This window comes from Mobula birostris, chromosome 5, assembly GCF_030028105.1.
Source record: "Mobula birostris isolate sMobBir1 chromosome 5, sMobBir1.hap1, whole genome shotgun sequence".
In the NCBI taxonomy this organism is placed as follows: domain Eukaryota; kingdom Metazoa; phylum Chordata; class Chondrichthyes; order Myliobatiformes; family Myliobatidae; genus Mobula; species Mobula birostris.
Window position 1 is genome coordinate 59,245,330 of NC_092374.1, and position 19,756 is coordinate 59,265,085.

General features: G+C 42.6%; 1 protein-coding gene across 2 annotated transcripts in view; it reads right to left on the reverse strand.

Moving 5' to 3' along the window:
* Positions 1–1,421: 1,421 nt before the first annotated feature.
* The window catches only part of ptar1 (protein prenyltransferase alpha subunit repeat containing 1), a 42,163-nt gene continuing 23,828 nt past the window's right edge, over positions 1,422–19,756 (reverse strand). Inside the window, exons 4-7 of one of the 2 annotated variants that reach the window (XM_072258102.1) lie at positions 15,519–15,623; positions 11,818–12,025; positions 10,558–10,877; positions 1,422–7,247 (exon numbers count right to left, since the gene is read on the reverse strand). In XM_072258102.1, coding sequence (XP_072114203.1) covers positions 6,908–7,247; positions 10,558–10,877; positions 11,818–12,025; positions 15,519–15,623 — 973 coding nt within the window. In that variant the 3' untranslated portion in view covers positions 1,422–6,907. The remainder of the gene's footprint in view (positions 7,248–10,557; positions 10,878–11,817; positions 12,026–15,518; positions 15,624–19,756) is intronic. The other variant, XM_072258104.1, reaches the window with a different exon arrangement.

Genomic DNA, 19,756 nt, shown 5'->3' on the forward strand with positions numbered 1-19,756 from the left:
CTTACTAAGTTTTTATTGAAAAAGATCAGTCAAATGACCCTGTGGCTAAATACTGTCACAAGAAATTGATAAACTTCACATACAAAGTAGCTTTACATGTTTTAAATGTCTTCGATGAACTGGCTGCGCTGTGCAAGATTCTGCAAAAGAGTGGCCTGACACCGATTGATTCACTTCATTTTGCGCGAGGCAAAATTAACAAGAAAGCAGTATCTGGGAGATAATGTTTCGTGGAGTGACAGAATTAAAGTTTTGCTAAGCTAACAACGTGAAGAAAACGTCACAGTAGATACAAGTTCGCTGTTGACTTTTATAAATAGTCTTTGTGTTCATTTAGAAGAAAGGTTTCCTGAAGATGAGGTACAATAATGGTCAGCTTTTGATTTCTCCGCAATTGCAGATTGTGACTTCACATTTGGCAGTGAACAAGTTAATGCCTTTTGTCTAAAATATCATGATTTTCTAGCTGAAAATACTGTAATAATTACAGTCTAATGATTTCAAATTTTCTGTGTAAGAAATAATTAAATCCAAACTGATTTCAAACTTTGCTCAAATGGTGGCATTTGTTCTTCAAAATGAACAGTTTTGCGACCTTGCACAGTTGATGGACATTGGGGGACTTTCTTGTGTCTAGTGCGGACTGTGAGCGAGGTTTTAGCCTAATGAATCAACTCTAAAACAAGCTGAGAAACCATTTAGGTGAATGTCATTTGGATATGTTAATGAGAATCAAAACCAAATTGGATGGAAGTTCTATTAGTCTAGATAGAGTTTACAAAGAATGGGTAAATGCCAAAGACAGGAGAGAAAAAAATAACTGAGTGACTTAAATATGTGTTATTTTGTTGTTATTCTGTGCAGTTTTATGTCAAATATTTTGTAAACCTACATAAACTGTGCCATGTGTGCATTCAGTGCGCACATACTTTTGTCACAGGAAAAAAATTTGCACAACATAAGATTTTTGCTCACGCTGACTACTGAAAATTAGAGGGAACATTGCTTGCGACATCACTTGCAGCTGTCCTGTTGTAGAGCAATTTCTGAATTTCAGGCCTTCAGGGAAATGCCTGTCCTGTCTTGGGAGTGCAATGTGGGCAAATTCTGTACTTGAAACTAAGCTTAGAGGAGGGGCTGTAATAAATTGGCAGGTTGTTGATAAAGCAGGCAGCCAAATGTTGAAATATGAGATGATTACACATCACAAGCAGTCTTATGGTTTTAGCATGACCAACAAAATGTAATTACACCTGCTACAAGCAGGATCAATAATCTATTAATGCAGCAGGCTACAGTTCTACAATAGGCAGATACAATGAGGTTACAGAAAACCATCTCCAAAGCTTTTAGCAAAATACATATTAAAACACTCCCATCATTGCAATAAAACCACTACTTACAAGGCAATAAATTGCAGAGTGAATGTTTTTATTAAAAGAATCTCCACTACAGAATAAATAGAAAGTTAATTTACAATCCAGCTTAATAACTACTACAAATTCTAAATGTGGTTCTTAAATCTGTGTATAGGTATAAAACAAGTCTAACAATAAATAACCGATGCCACTATTATATAACAATACCAGTTTGGACAGAGCAGCACTAGAGCATTTTGTGCCACTCAATGGCACTGACAAAGATAACTGCAAGGAACTCTCTTGCATAGGATCCCAGTGTTAGAGGCTTCTCGCCAGAATTTCCTACCCTTCTGGTACTGGTACATGGCTACACACAATATTCAAACAGAGGGAGGCTGGTTACATTCACAACGAGCGCCTTGCTGGCAACTGCTAATAAGCAAATGTTCTTGGAACCCCTTTCTCTAACAACAGCTGATTTATTTGCTGAACAATTATGTGAATTTGTGGTTCAAAAAATGAAAAACTATCAGAAATTGTTAATTAGCAACAGCATGTGGGGTGTAGGGTGAACAGAAGCTACAGTTAGCAAACTCTTATCGCCCTGCAGGTGAGTGGGGAACCCTCAATTGACATGATTTGCAATCTTTCCAGGATTGAACTGGCCACACCCCCAACAGGCACTTCATTTCAAAAATCAGATTCATTGGGGCTCCAAGCTTTATTAAAGAGCCTTAACATTGACAAAAGATGCACAAGTGGACAAGTTCAAACCATGTCCTTTATACTTGTACCAAATTACTAGGCCGTGGTCTTTACTACATTGTTGTGAAACGGCCATTACATTAAGACACTAGACACTAAGTTAGGCACCTTTCACGCTTCCCAGTTCAACATGACATTCACAGGGACCTCTTACAAATCCCCCAATCACAGAAGGGTTACAGCACCAAAGTGGGTTATTTGGTCTGGAGAGTTTGCACTGGCTCCATGCAAAGCTGATTCTGCTCGTACCTTGCAAATTACTTCCTTTCAGCTCTCTTCTGGACTTCAGTTGAACTGCCTCCACATCAACTCCAGCAGTGCTTTCCAAAACCTACCCTACTCACTGCATAAAGACTTCCCTTGGCAAAAGCAGCAAAAGTGGACAACTATGTCTCCGAGTTCTTGACCATTCCGTTTCACCAGTGGAAAGCTTCTCTCACTACTTTCGAACTGTTGTTTCTGTTTCATCCATTAAGCTTTACACCTCTTCCTTACCCACAACCACCCACATCCGCCTTCATATAAACCTCTCAGAGCCTGGCAAATGCAACCCAACAATCAACGGCAGACCTTTTCTACAAACCCTTTAGCCTGCTCTACATTTCACAAATACTCATCGTGATCAAGGGTCATTAGGTTTCTGTTCCTTACCATGGATACTGGTGGATGTACTAAGCATTTCCATCCCAGAGTCAGATGAAGGCTATCAGCTCCAGCATCCCAAAGCATTTATTTTCTCCTGCTTCATGCACAGAAGAACCCAAACTAGGCTCAGTTGCTCTTCTCCTTCCCCTATCGCCTTTGGCCAGCACAGAGTGACGCAGACTGTGTGGATGAGCATCCACACACTTCCACCATTCGAGCAAGCCGTTTCTAAACAGGGAGCTGCAATCCTGTGGGCTATTGCATTCACCAAAATGTTAACAGCCAGTTCAAGTTAGAAGAATACATAAAACTAAACTTGTGCAATGATGCACAACCCGATTAGACTCATAAAACAAGGGCGAAGAAAATAAAGAGCTTGGCTTTTTAGTGCCTGGTCTACTATCTAGATGCAAGAGAACATCTACTTTACACATTTGGTTTTAATGAAGTCCATGAAATTTAATACCAGGTCACCTGACCAAAAGACCCCTGATGCAATTAGCACCAGCAACCAAAGATCAACTTCTTCTTCCAAGCAAGTTTTAAGCTGATTCTTTCAATCTAATTAACACTACAGGGAGGAAGAAAAGCACAAACTCAGTAAAATAAATCTCTTTGGAATTGGTTCTACTGTCTTTCTAGCAGTCAATGCAACTGGCTCACCTTTCTCCATCGATAATGCTCATTGTCGATGCGTTATGATGGTATGCTGTCACAGCTGCCAACAATTCATTTCCTGTTCCTTCACAGTTCTAGTGAGGTTTCACTCAATATTACTTTATTTTAAGATCTGCACAGATAAAAAATAAATCTCAATGTGTTGGGAAATTTTATAGAGAATTGCAGCCATTTTCACAAAAGACTGCAGTCAAGTGGAACTTTGATTTTAAAATTAACACAGGTATTCCTGCAGATCACGAGAGCATTTACACTCACAAGCCCCATGTTGAATTCTGTAGGCCCAGTGATTACAGGGATGAGTTCAAATGCCATCAGAGCAGCAGGAGAATTTAAATTCGGCTGAACACATCAATATGGAAGCCAAAAGCCCGCAGAAGTAATGGAGCCTACACATGTACCAGGTCCTTCTTTAAAGCAACAAGCTCATTAGGGAAGAAAATCTGCCATCATCCTCACCTAGTCTGGACTTTGTAGGGCTGCTCAGTCACACCTGCTTGTCAAGACCGTTTCAGAAGTTTGCTTCTACTGGCTTTAATGGAATCAAACTTCAGAATGGGAGATCAACAGGGAGCTGCCATCACATTCCATGTCCAGCTGAGGACGCCACACCCACAGGAATGGGGTCAAATTCAAAATGCCCAAGATGGTCTAAGCAAAGCATTTGATTTCACTAAAACATGTCACCCACTGTAACAGGGGCTCTAGAAATTAACTTCTCGTAAGAGGGGGAATTAGACAATGCTCACTGACAGTTTGCTATATACAATGCTGTCTCCATTTATAATTACCTTAAATTAATGGCAACACAATAATGTAGTTACAGCAGAAATTAGAAGTTTTCCATCTTATGGATGGTTATTGACATACTGTAGCAAGGGCACTTGAATCTGCTATTTTGCCTGTACATCCTTCAAGAACAGTGTCACCTCAAACCTGCTGAAACCCCATCTAAGCCTCAAGAAACTGCAGGTGCTGGAATCTGGAGCAAGACGAAAAGCTGCAGGAACTTGGGGAGTCAAGCTGCATCCACGGACGGAACAGGACAGTCACTGTTTCAGGACAAGACCCTTCATCAGGACCGAACAGACAAAGTCCTGATGAAAAGCGTCAACCCAAAACATTGATAGCCCATTTCCCTCCATAGATGCTGCCTGACCCACCGAGTTCGTCCAGCTTTTTGTATGCTGCTACCCATCTAAATTAGCCTGGTCTCCTGATTGAAGAACACATTTACAATAGACGGAGCACAACAAAGGTTTACCTGATCAAATAGTGGGATAAAGTTTTATCCTACACGAGGAGATATCACGCAAACTGGGCCTCTACACACTAGACTTTGGAAAGAATGAAAGAACATCTCTTGATTCCTGGGAGGGGGTGTGGGGAGGGGGTTATGAGGAGATTAGCTAATGTGGACCCATGTTTACAAGAGTCTGGAAGAACGAGACATGATCGCACTGTGAAAGGGACCAACTGTAGGTAATCCCCACTGGACTGACTTTGACAATGGGGCGTAACCACACAATAAAAGGTGGGAGGAAAATCAGAAAAGGAGAAATTTCCTAATGTAGAGGGTAGGAAGTCCACTGCACAGAGAGCACTGGATGTTTAGCCATCAAGAACATACAAGGCTGAGCTCTATTTTTCAAGCACCATGGGAGATCCAAAAACACAGGAACTGGGTGGGAAATTAGGCAATGGAGAGGTCACAACACAAACTCCTGCTTCTAATTCTGCATTTTTGGACTGTCCAAATTTACCCGACACATTATTGTTCCTGTTGGGTTTACTCTTCAACCCAGAGGAGAACCCTTTAGCTGCAGCATAGGAATGAGTGTTTTATAAACCAAATTCTGTTTTTCTCTAGATGACTGTATTACAACACACGGCCAAGTAAACCCAGCCGGAAGCTGTTGGGTAAACGTCACAGCAACCTGAGAAACTTGTTAGTTCCAACTAAATTTACCTCATCACCAGGCAAGAGAGAGAGAGCGGTACAACTTCAGTGCAAAGGTTAACACGCACGAGTTACTTATTGCTGCCTCACTGCTTCAGTTACTCTGGTTCAATCCTGATTTTGGGTGCTGTATTTGAGAAGTCTGACCATTCTCTCTGCAGCTCTCTTGGTTTCCCCAGTGTGCTTCAGCCTCCTCCCAAACACATGCTGAACAAGTTTATTTGACACTACAAATATTAATTCTTTAGTGTAGTTAAATGGCAAAAAGAATCAAAGGGGTGTTTAAGGATGTGTGGGAATCAAAGGGAATAAAAGCAAAGGTATTGTTCTGCTACGAGCTGGCACAACACAGGAAGCCATTCAGGCCAACAAGTCATAACAAGATGCTATGTTGTTTGATAAACCATAACAGGACAATTCTTTTTACTCTTGTCTTATAGGTGTCAGCAACAGCTCTCCCTCTGAATACAACAGTACCTATATAGAATGGTGTAAACTAATACCGATACAATTAAAAACAACTACACCTTTTCAAGGTATCAAAAATTCAAGTTCTTTTTTAAAGCTCTCTTCAGAAGAAATTCCCTCCTTATTGAAACTTATGTTAAACAAAATGCTTTACTGAATTCACCAACTAGTACAACACCCTAGACAGCAATGAGCTCATTCTGGATTAATTGTGCAAATATTATTGCTCAATTTGCACCTAAAAAGAGCCAGGGTGATTGGGGGGGGGGGGGGGGAAGAGAGAGAGAGAGAGAAAGAGATGCAGCAAATTTATCCTTTCTTTGAAAAGGTTCTCCTGTTGGTGCTGCCTGGAAGGGTTCTGAAAGCAAACTCAGATCTAAATTCTCTCAAAAGCCCCAGAGTCTCTTGCACCAATTGGTTCAGGCAGAATAGACCCAACGAGCTGGAGCTGTGCTGCATCATTTCTGAGTCATGTACTAAGATTTTACTTGGGGATTGGACAGGGTTCTGGTTAAAAGGATCAGATGGCAGCATTCCCTGTTATCATTTATCTGAAGAATAGTGTGGAATAACAGGGGTAATTTAGTTCATAGTGATGAGACAACAAAATCTTACTAGGCATAGTCCTCCTAGCAAGCAGAGGAGGAAAAAAATGGGACGTTCATCCCGTTACAAATGTATTTACAAAACAAAAACCTATTCGTGGATAACTTGCTCAAAGAAACAAAACAGATAACGCACAAGTTTACATTTTTCATTTGCAAAACTGTATACCTCTTACACTGAAGTTTAAAAATCAGCTGGTGTTTGTATTATTAGTTTGCAAATCTCATCTCTACATAAAGCCCCCACGAATATAGTTTTTGTTTTAGGGTCAGTTTCAGTTCAGCCCCATTTTAAAATGGGACTTGCACAGTACTGAAGACTAACTTTACAAAAAAGCGCCATGCAACATCGGTGGTCAAAACAGAACTGTGTTGGGGAGCTGGATTTAAGACTAACCGTAATGTGGCTGAGTATTCTCCAGCTGCTACTGACAAAATACCGTGTCTAACCATTTCCTGTAAGCAGAGGCAAACCTGGCCTGCTCTGAGTTAGTACAGCCTAAAAGGATCGTATCAACAAAGCGATGCTCGTCCACAAGGCTGTGCAAGTCCAGCGAGGGGCCGCGTTTCAAGCGCTTGGTCTCCTGGGTGTAGCTCTGCTTGGACGAGCCTGCCGCCCCGTCAATGTCCATGCAGTGAGGGGAGTAGCTGGAGGCAGCGGCCAGCTGTAAGCTGTTCACCGTCGCCTCACTCCTGCCGGAGGGGTCGGCCAAGACCCGAAGGTGATCTCTGTTCCAGCAGTGCCAAAGGTAAAACACGGACCTCCTGCAAGAGAGAAAACAGGAGCAGGGTTGAGTTCCCAGCTGGCTGGGGGTCGGAGCAATATGGATAAACACAGAACTGGAATGCATGACTGGTCACGTTGCTACAGTTCAGAGGCCATTATGCTGGAAAGAGGGTAGAAAAGATTTGAGGATGTGTGGAACTAAAGTAAATAGGGTTGAGCAGACTAGGAATTTATCCTTGGAACACAGAAGAATAATGGGTGATTATATATATGTGTTAAAAACTTGTGGGTCATCGATAGTCTTCCTCAAAAGGTTGGGGAATAGGTAAATTGGTTATTATTGTCATGTGTACTGAGATACAGTGAAAAATGCAATGCAGGCAGACAACATGGCCCAAGGCCACCAGGTAGATTAAGGGATCAATTATTGTACTGAGAGTTTTAGAATAGAGGGATTGAAGCTGTTCTTGAGCCTGGTGGGATGTGCTTCTAAGCTTTTGCATATTTGTCCGATGGGAGTGAGGGGAGAAAAAAGGCGGCCCAGGGTGAGAGGGGTCAACTGCTTTACTGAAGCAATGAGAGATGTAGACAGAGTCCCTGGAGGTGAGGCTGAACTCTGATGGGCTGGGCTGCGTCCACTGCTCTCTGCGGTTTCTTGTAGCTCTAGCCAGAGCAACTACAGTGCTTATGTTTAAGGTCTGAAAGGAGAGATTTAACAGGAACCTGAGGAGCAAATACTTCAACCAGAGTGAAAGTGAATTGAGCTGCCAGAGAAAGCAGTTGAGGAAGGCACATTGACAGCATTTGAAAAGGCACTTGGACAAGTGCACAGACAGAAAATGTTAGAGGGATATGGGCCAAATGCAGGAAAATGTTTATATCCTGGTCAGCATGGACAGGTTGCATCAAAGGGCCTGTTCCCTTGCTCCATGATATCAGAGCAGTAATGAAGGTAGATAAGGTAGCACACAGGAACATTAGTGAAGTGGTTATTGGACTAAGAACCAAAAGCCTAGACAAAGGAATTTGTATCTCACAGCAACTAGACCAATTTATATTCAACAATTACATGGTTTTGGAATGGCATCAGTAATATCAATGGTGAACAGCTAGTGCCATAGTTTCAGTAACTTTCTCCGGGGAAGGGAATCAATAGTGCACACCTATAACTGCAGGTCAAAGCAACATTTCACTGCCCTCTGAAGTGGCTGATCAAAGTAATCCACTTCAGGGACGACTGCAGCTGAAAAACAACTTTCTGTGGATAACTTCAGTGCCAGCACAGAATACAAGAGCAATGAGGTCATGCTAGAATGGTGTGAAGTAATGGTCAGGTTCAAGCTGGAAGACTGTGTACAACACAGGAGGGATGTGATGGCAGCAGAGATAATGCCAGCACTGGAGAATTGTAATGAGGCTGGCATTCATTTCATTGGAGCGCAGGATGCCAAGAGGAGTGTTATTACAAAAGGCAGGACAGGGTGATCGTGAACAACTTGCTTTAAATGGTAAAATCTAGAGGACGGGCCTTAAAGGAGATTGGTAGAGGAATGAGGGAGTGCAGGGGAAAGCTGAAGGCAAAGATGGATAAGATGAAGGCAGCATATGGGGTTACTTGCTCATATTAACAGAGGCATAGAATACAAGAGTCAGGAGGTCTTGTCCATGATGGAATGCGTAAGCAGGCCTGATGGGCCGAATGGACTAATTTGCTCCTACGCCTTGTGGTATAACGCCAGGGAACATTAGCCAGGCCACATCTGGATACTGCATGCATTGGTGATTCTCGACAGCACTCGCTTGAGACTCAACATTTCAGTTACGAGGAGACCCAATAGACTGGGTTTGTTTCCCTCGAAACAGAGAAACGAATCCAAATTTATTAGGGGCACACAGACGAAAGATAGCAAGGAATCTGGGTCACACTACCTGAAGGGTTAGGAGGTAGGTACTTAATCGCTGAAATATAGGATTAATACTGGTAGAAAAAGGCCAGCGTGGGAAAAATGGGCCAATGGGCCCGTTTTCATGATAAATAATTCTGCCACAGGCTAAAAGTGATACTATACCGCCACCTGGTGGCATTAGACAATACTACATGACTGGCTTGTGAAGCCTCCGGGAGTTGAATTTGCATTTTTATTGCACCATTCGTGGCCTCAGCAACTAATGATGCAACTCTGTATTGTGGTCACTGTTGTCACTGGCAGAAATGCAACAGCCAATTTCCACACAAACTCCCATAAACAGTAACGTTGAATTCACAATGATGTTATCAAGATCGGAGTGCCTGAGTAAGAAGAGACTCGTTAGGGTGGGACTCACCTCTGGAGCATGGAGGTTGAGGAAGATTTATCAAATCCAGAGGGAGTAGATAAGGTGGATGGTCATAGTCCCCCCCCCCCCCCACCCCCACCCCAGGATAGGGGAATCCAAAGCTAGAGGACATACATTTAAGGTGAGAGAGGGGAAAGATTTAAAAGGGACCCGGGGAAACTTCTTTACACAAAGGGTGGTGGGCAGCCGGACAAGCTGTAGAAATGGGTACAATTACAAGGTTTAAAAGAAAGTTAAACAGGTACACTGATGGGAAAGACGGCCTTCAGAGCAATCTCACCCAAATTTGCCTGTAACCAGCTCTCTCTCTCACTTTCATCAATGCTCAATTATTCATTGTTGTCGCTCACACCCGGGGTCGTTCAGTGGAACCAATTAACCTGCCAGCCGACACTGACATGGTCACAGGGAAAGCATGCAAACTCCACACAGGCAGCACTGGAGGGTAGGGTTGATTCTGCATTGCTGGAACTCAGGCAGCCACACTATCTGCTGCATCTCGGTGCTGTAGCAGGTGAATAAAGATTTGTGTTGTCAAGTGAGTGATAGGTTTCCAGTCAGGACACCAAACGAACTCATGCATATTCTTCTTGAGAAAAGCAGCGCGTGCATGGAGATTGCATGTTCACCCTGTGACTACACGCTCCAGTTGATCTCCCACAGGTGTTTAAGTGGCACATGAATACGCAGAGGATGGAGGGATATGAACCGCGTGCAAGCAGAGGGAATTAGATGGCATTAGCTTAATTGGTTTGGCACAACATCGTGGGCCGCAGGGCCTGTTCTTGTGCCTGTGTTCTTAACCCCAAAGCTTTTGGTTGGTTAACTGGCCACTGCAAATTGCCTCTACTATGGGTTTTAGTTGGGTTGCAGTCTCAAATCCCAAGAGTTTCTGGAATTCAAGCCACACAAATAATATCCAGACTGTAAAGATCAATCCAAACTGGAATCAACGTGGGCGCCTTGCATTCCCACAATCCCCCAGAGAGTAGATATTTTCCGTCAGTTTACCTGTGACACCACAGTGCCTCATGTCCTGGATAAGACTCGATGAGATCGGAGCAAAGCTCCATTTCCTCTTCAATTATGAGGGGCACGTCAGCGGTGTACTCCTCCGCAGATGTGCCCTCCTCCCTTCCGTGTGTGGAAAGGTCAGCGTGGGGGTTTTTGTGCACAGATGTCCTCCCGAGCCCCCCAGTGCTTGTAACGGCTGTTCTCCTGGAATTGCCCACCACAGATTTCAGCAGGAACTGACGGTAATGAAAGCCACTGTGGTCAGACACATGGGAGGATACCCAGTACTTGGTGTTGGACAATTCATCAAGAAGAATCTGGGAAAGACACAGAGAAAACAATAAACCACTAGAAACTGGGTGAACAGTGTCAGTCAATATCTGGATGCATCATAGCATGATACAGCTACTACCCTGTCCAAGACCTTAAGAAACTGCAGAGGGTTGTGGACACAGCTCAGCACTTCATGAAAATCAAACACCCCTCCATGGACTGTCTCCCACTGCCTTGGAAAAGCAGCTAACATGATTAAAGATCTCTCCCACCTCGGACATTCCCTTCTCCATCCCCTTTCGTTGGGCAGAGTTTACAAAAAGCCAGAACAAAGCACACCACCAGTTTCTGTTCAATTGGATTACCACTCTGTGAAGTCTCTTGCAGGGATCCAAGTCCTGACGAAGGATTTCGGCCCAAAACATCAACTGCACTCTTTTCCAAGATGTTGCTTGGCCTGCTGAGTTGTTCCAGCATTTTGTGTGTGTTCGCCAGTTTCAAGGAGAGCTTCTGTTTTATAACGACTGAATGGACCCCTTTTACCATAAGGTGGACTCTCGACCTCAGTCTACCTTGTCAGGCCCCGTGCCTCATCTTCTACCATCACTGCAGCCTCTCTGCAACTGTGACACTTCATTCTGCATTGTCATAGCTTTTCCCTTGTACGCCTCTATGTATTGATGTGGTGAAACTATCAGTATAGGCGGCATGCAAAGACTTTCACTGTACCTTGGCACACGTGACATAATTAACCAATTACTTTGATCCAGCCAAGACCATGAGGAAAACTGATGAGAGCGCTTTAGAGGGCTTTGATAGGCGAGAAGATAAAACATTCTGCAAGGAGAGTGGGCACAGACTAGAAGCGACAGCCAATACAAACTAACGAGCAGGCTCCTGAAGAGTACAAAGCCAGCATGGCCCAGTTGGGCTGAATAGCTTGCACTCACCATGAATGGGGAAAATGAGATTGAAGGGTCATACCTTGAGATTGCACTTTGCCACGTGCTGCAGGATCCAGATTCGGTGGGACCAGGCATTATAATTACTCGGGTACCTCCCAGCAGCTGCAGAGCACACCGCCATCTCATCCTGGATTACTCGATGCATTTGTTCTGTTGAGACGACTCCCGAGTTATTCCTTGAATTTGGAAGGCAGAGCTCCTGAATGAACTTCTGAAATACCCAGCGCCTTTTGGAAAATAAAGCAGCAGCTGGGGATCAGATCGCAGAGCCAGCTTATCAACTTTATGAAAGCCCCATGAGGCGTTACACATTGTTAGGATGAATGAGAGCACAGTTTGGGAACAGAGAGCCTGGGGGAACCAGAGTATGATCTGTGCACAAAGGTGCTGGAGCTGCTTACAGTACAAAAAGCAGCATGCAGAAGAGATTCAGAAAGATGTTACAGGGCTGCAAAGGCTTAGGCAAATTCTATGGTGGGAATGGTTCCTTAAGAAGTGAGGGTGAATTAACTGAGGCGCATTTAGAATACCAACAGGTGCAAACTGGCAGGACTTAACCGCGGTTGAGAGCACAGAGTGGAATTTCCTTCTTGTTGTGCATCCTGAGATACAAAGATAACTTCTGTTTATGTGCCATTCAGTCAGATCATGTCTTCAGTACATTGAGGTAGTAAAAAGAAACAGGATGCAGGATATAGTGTAGTAATTACGGAGAAGCTGCAGTACAAGCAAACAAATAGCGAAAGGGTCACAACAGCTAGACTGCGAGATCAAGAATTTATCTTCAGCATACGAGAGGGGACAGGCTTAAGGTGAGGGGGGAAAAATTTAAAGGGGACCCGAAGGTCAGCTTCTTCACACAGAGGGTGGTGTAAATGTGGAACAAGCTGCCAGAAGTGGCAGAGGCAGGTACAATTGAAACATTCAGAAGACATTTGAGTGAACTGACCGGTGTATGAATTGGAAAGACTTGGGAGATACAGTATGGGCTAATGGACTAGCTCAAACAGCACCTTTTGACATGGACAAGATGGGCTGAATGGCCTGTCTTGGCTCCTGCAATATTCTATATAGTTCTGTACCCATGAAATATGCACGAATAATAGACACTGACAAAGTTTCAGGCAAAACTGCAGTCACTATTTACATAGAACACTACACTATACAGGCCCTTTGACCCAGAATGTTCTGCTGAGTCTTTAACCTACTCCATGATTCATCAAATCCTTCCCTCCCACGTAGTCACCACCCCATTTCTCTTTCATCCTCTTAAATGTCTCTAATACATCTCCCTCTACCATCACCCTGGCAACACGTTCCACAAACCCACCACTCTGTAAAACAAAACTTAACTCTGACATTCCCCTATCACTTTCCTGCAATCACTTTAAAATTATGTCCCTTCATATTAGCCATTTCCACTCCTGGGGAAAAAAAATGTGCTGTCCACTCTATGTATCTCATCAAGTCACCTCTTATCCTCTTCTACAAAGAGAAAAGCTCCTGTTATTCAACCCATCCTCAAAGGACATGCTCTCCAATCCAGGCAGCATCCTGGTAAATCTCCTCCACACCTTCTCCAACCTTCCTATAGCAGGACAACCAGAACTGAACACATTATTCCAAGTGTGGTCTGACTATAGTTTTGTAGATCTGCAATATTACCTCATGGCTCTTGAACTTAATCCTCCAACTAATAAAGGCCAATACACCGTACGCCTTGTTAACCATCCTGTCAAGTTGCACTACAACTTTGAGGGATCTATGAATGTGAACCCCAAGATCCCCCTGTTCCTCCATACTTGTTCTGGCTTCAATTTGACTTTCCAAAGTGAATTACTTTACACTTTTCCGGTTTGAACTCCATCTGCAACCTCACCCTTTGTGCTATCTGCAAATTCGCTAACACATCTTTCCACTTTCTCATCCAAATCATTTGTAACAATTACAAAGATTAGAGGTCTCGCGAACAGATCCTCATGGAACACCGCTGATCATTGAACTCCAAGCTCCACACCGTCTACTGCCACTTTCTGTCTTAACTCTCTCTCAACTTAACGAGGGCAAGCCGATTGTGAACCCAGTTTCACTGAATCCCATGCCTCCTGACTTTCTCAATCAGCCTACCATGGGGAACCTTGTCAAACGCCTTACTAAAATCCATGTCCACTGATCTGTGTTTTGCCACTTCCTCAAAGAATTTAATTAGACTGGTGAGGCACAACCCATCCTTCACAAAGCCATGTTGACTATTCCTAACCAGGCTACATTTCTCCAAATGCTCATAAATAACTAAGGATCCTCTCCATCGTTTGCCCACCACTGATGCAAGACTCATTGGTCTATAATTCCCAGGGTTAACTCTATTCCTTGAACAAAGGAACAACATTTGCCATCCTCCAATCATCTGGGACCACCCTGTGGCCAGTGAGGATACAAAGATCAAAGATACAACTATCTCAAAGTTCAAAGTAAAGTCTATTATCAAAGTACAAACATATCACCACATACAACCCTGAGATTCACTTTCCGGCGGGCATATGCAAATCTATAGAATAGTAACTGTAAACAGGATCAATGAAAGAGCGAGAGCATAGAAGACAACAAACTGCAAAAGCAAACGTAAATAACAAGAGCATGAAATAACAAGATAAAGAGGCTTTAGAGTGAGATAATCGGTTGTGGGAACATCTCAATAGATGAGTGTAGTTATCTTCTCTTGTTCGAGAGCCTGATGGTTGGGGGGTAGTAATCGCTCTTGAACCTGGTGGCAAGAGCTCTGAGGCACTGATACCTGCTACCTGATGGCAGCTGTGAGAAAAGAAGCCAAGCCTGGGTGGGGAGGATCTTTGATGATGGATGCTGCTTTCCTATGATAGTGTTTCATGTAGATGCGCTCAATGGTTTGGAGGGCTTTATCCATGAGGAAGACTTTATCCCTCGAGGAAGACTGGCTCATTGACCTCTAGTTTTTCTCTCCTGAAGTCTATCAGTTCCTTGGTCTTGATGACATTGAGAGAGAGGTTATTGTTATGACACCACTCAGCCAAATTTTCAATCTCCTTCCTGTATGTTGATTCATCACCTTTGATATGGCCCACATCAGCAACCCTGAGTGTGGTGTTGAAGCTGTATTTAGACACATAATCGTAGGTGTAAAGCGAGTAGAGCTGGGGCCTAAAGACAACCCTGAGGTGCACCTGTGCTGGCAGAGATTGTGGAGGAGATGGTTTTGCTAATCTGAACTGGCTGGGGTCTACAAGTGCAGAAATCCAGGATCCAATTGCCTCATTTTCATCTCTTCTCTCATTTTCAGTAGTAATGTGAGATATATACTATTCAGCCCTGGGGAATATTCTATCCTAGTATTTTTGAAAGGTTCCAGTAAACAGTCTTTCTTAATGTCAAATTTCTATTGACGGCACACCAAGAATAAATGGGAAATGGAATCTAGGAAGGTGAATGATACCAGTCTCTTATTACGTTTGTATTTTTACAGAACTTCAAGAGTGAAAATGCTTTCCTCATGCTCATTCTTCAGGGTGGCAGTCATTTTTTTTCTGGAAAAATGTCTCTACTTATCAAATTTTCTTGGTACATGATATATCTCATCAGTAATCATTAAAACCATCTCAGAATCAAAACATTAAGGAAAACTTTGGTGACATGGTCCAAGCAGAGTTTCTGAAAACATATTGTATGAAGAGATAATTTACACACCTGTGGATCCAAGTTTCTGGGCTTTTAGGGAACTTTGTTAAGGCCAGTTTTCCAAGGTACAAGTCTTTAATGGGATCCAAAGCTCCAAGCTGTACCAGTTCTTTTCTGGAAATAATATCAGAATCATTCTCTTGATGCAGATTTCAGTTATTAATCAGGCAAAGCAAAGCAGGGACTTTTTTTTTTAAAAAAGGTAAATTAAAGAACTCAAGTACTAATTACAGCATGTGTAAAACGATTTTAATCATAGTCATTATTAATCATCTCAGCAGGCAGCCTTTCCTGCCACAGCAATAGTTCTAGCCATAAGAGAATTTAGAGAACAAAACCAAATATCTTAAGGTTTGGAGTTTAAATTCCCCCACAGCAACAAATATCCTGGAAGAAGAGACCCTGAAGTGACTGGGATTGTTGCTAAGCCCCAGCTGCTCTTGGGGAAGGAAATTTCCATTGCAGCCTAATCAGCATTCATGATGATACAGGCCAGTAACATGGCAGGGGACTAAACTACTGACCATTTCTTGACTTCCACCATGGGTGCTGAGGAACTTAATTCCAGTAACTGAATTAAGCCTGGTATAAAAATCCGGGGGTTCAAGATCATTATCACAAGCAAGCATACCCAGGATGTAAATGCCATGAAAAATAAGCTATTTCTAGCAACAGAACAGCAGATTACGAACAAGACAAACATGAATTACATAACCTTAAGTTAACATAAATTATACATAACTTACTTGACACAATCAATAAAAATAACATAACAACATTGGTGCAAGTTGAGGGAAACCATCTAAAGTGGAATTAGGATCTTTCAGCTCAGTTGAAAAACCTGATGGCAGTAGAGAAGTGGCTATTGTTGAACCTTGAGGTGTGGGTTTTTAGACTCCTGTACCTCCTGCTTGATGACAACAATGAGGAAAGGACATGGCTTGGATGATAGTGAACACAAAGCCACAAAGGTTGTGAAACTCTCCTGACTCCACCCCCCCCAAAAAAAACCCTAAAAACGATATCCTTAACAGGTCTGACTCCAGCTACTAAATTAGGATGCCATAACTGTGCAACAAATGGAGCTCAGTTCCAGAGATCCAGGTTTAATCCCAACCCCTGGAGCTGGTTGCGTGGAGTTTGCGTATCTCTTCCCCCCACCCCCCCCCCATTGGATCCGACTGTTTAATTGTCATTTTCTTTGTAGTTTAACAATCAATTATTTGCTTGTATTTTAAGTAGCCTTTGAGTTCACAACAGCTTAATATGCCTCTGGTGGCTTTACAAAATAATTCTAAAGCTTCTTTGTTCTTTCGTTAAGTAGCTACTGTTTTCTCATTGGTTGATTTTACAGCAGTATTGAATAAGTATTTTCTATTTGTATTATCTATGGATTCTCTCATCTTTCGGGCATAAAAGTAGCTGTTTTATGTGAGGCACTATCTTTAGATCCTCTCTTCTTCAAGTAGCAAGACCCCCTGTTACTCTCTGTTCCTGTTCTCTTTGTTTTATCAACTCTGCATGAACTGTGAAGCAACAAGTTTTATGCCCCGATCTTGGCTTCTAAAAAAAACTTGAATTTAAATACCAGGATCCAACAATTTTGGTGTAGTCAGCAACAGGATATTCCTGAATTTAAAATTTGTTACAGATGCAGACAAAAGAGGGAATTTTAACCACATGACAAAAGGGGTAACATCCACTGTTCCTCTTGTCTGAGAAAAAAAATTTCTGGCTTTGAACATCGGACAGAATTCAGGATTGCAAAGTGCTGCGATGCTACTATAAAAGAGAATCACCCATGCAGGTACTGGTTGCAATCTACTTGATCTTAATTTACCTGGTTACGACCTATTCTCATTGCACAGCGATCTATTTTGGCACCCGGTGAAAACAGAGGTTGTACGATCTATTTGGCCGTGATCTATTTGCTTTGTTGGATCGACCTATGTGGTTGTGATCCAATTGTTTGCTGAGTAATCTATTTGCTATTTGGCTACAACCTATTAACATCTCAAGATCTTGGTTAAAGTGATAAATGTACCTATGAATTAAGATTAAATCAAAGCAATGGCCAAAGTCGCAAAACTTAAGAACTCTTATCTGAATAAAACATATCATTTGGATAAAATTAATAAAAAATATCAATATTAAGTTTACTAAAATAAGAGGGTATGTGTTAAAATCCAGAAAGTGGCTGCTACTGATTTAGAGATAAGACTGAGCAGTCAGATTGAAAGCGTTAATGGGGCAAGTAAAGTTTTTTTTGCTCGGCAAAAGAAATGTGAAACTTGCAATAAACTACGAAAACAGTACAATATATAGCAAGAAGTCTAAAGAGCAAAGCTTTGCATTAACTGAATGTGCAAAAGAACGCAGTAATTCAATGTGCATTGTACAAAGTTTCAAAGTGAACTGAAACAACGCAATAAAGTGCAGCCGCAACTTCAGGTGGGCAGTCCTACCAGTGACACTACTGCTGGTGCTCCATCATGGGAAACACCCACACCTTTAATGCTCCACCCAAGGAATTACAGATCACATCCAAGTCTCCCTGTACAGCACCACCATCCGAACTCCAAAGAATTACAGCCTACATCAAACAGCCCTCTGAGACAGTGTCACCATCTGAACACTGAAGAATTACCGGATGGACATGAGACTCTACAGCAGTCCCTAGTGACTCAAGTGAGAATGACAGCCATGAAACAGTAAGACTGACAGCTATGTCACAGCTTGCTCCAATAAAGAAAAGGGAGTGAAGACACAGAGGACTGAAGATGAAACCATTGTTAATTAATATATTGACAAGCTAGTGGCCGATCCATCGACTACTGCTCAACCACTCAACAATCTGCTGAAGAACTGTATGTGGTTTGATGACCCTGTGACTGTTAATGAGAAACTGAAAGCGTTTCAAACAATATAGGCAACATTGTGTACAGTGCCTGCATTAAGAATCCCTGATGCAGGTAAACCATTTACCCTGTATGTCAACGAGAAACACGATAACCATATATACAACACCATATAACAATTACAGCACGGAAACAGGCCATCTCGGCCCTTCTAGTCCGTGCCGAGCTTCTACTCTCACCTAGTCCCACCGACCTGCACTGGGTCCATAACCCTCCATTCCCTTCCTGTCCATACATCTATCCAATTTAACTTTAAACAACAACATCGAACCTGCCTCAACCACTTCTGCTGGAAGCTCGTTCCACACAGCTACCACTCTCTGAGTAAAGAAGTTCCCCCTCATGTTACCCCTAAACTTTTGCCCTTTAACTCTCAACTCATGTCTTCTTGTTTGAATCTCCCCCACTCTCAATGGAAAAAGCCTATCCACGTCAACTCTATCCCCCTCATAATTTTAAACACCTCTATCAAGTCCCCTCTCACCCTTCTACGCTCCAAAGAATAAAGACCTAACTTGTTCAACCTTTCTCTGTAACTTAGGAGAAGTTATCTGTAACGATAGCAGTTTTAACTCAAGAACAAAGAGTCTGATAGTGTCCTGTTGGTCACTACCCTGCCAAAGAACTGACTCTACACACCCATGTCCCTCAGTGACAGAGAGACTCAAATGGCTGTTTCTGAAACTGAAATGCTGGCATTAGGAAGACTGGCTCCTGGTAACCCGAGCAACAGGCTGAACTAAAAGCTTTAACTGAAACCTGCAAGCTGGTAGGAGGAAAATCACCTATTTTCTACACTGATTCTCAATGCTTTTGGAGTTGTCCATACTTTGGAAACTTGGAGACGAAGAAGATTTCTTACAACTGTGTGAGCTCCAATCAAGAATGGCCAACTTGTACAAGAATTTATGGATGTCAGAAGTTGCTGTATTAAAGTGAAAAAGCCACTCCAAAATGACCACAATGGAAAGCTGTAGAAATGCATTCGAGGATAACATTGCAAAAAGGGCAGCACAGGAAGGAATAAAGGAAATAGAAGTACTGAGAACATGCAGTGAATCTGACACATGAAGTCATGGAAACAAAGTTGAACTATGTATCACAGACGAAGATATTTGAGAAATCGAGCTCAATACTCTAACCAGGAAAAGGGGTTTGGATGGAGAATGGTGGGAAATCACAGAGTGATGGAAAATGGAGATATGGCACTAATCATAGTCTAGTAGCCCCAACTATGTTGCTTCCTTATTTAGCACAACAAATACACTCCCCAGGACACAATGGACTGCAAAAGATCACCACACTGGTGGTCGAATCCAAAGTTCAGGG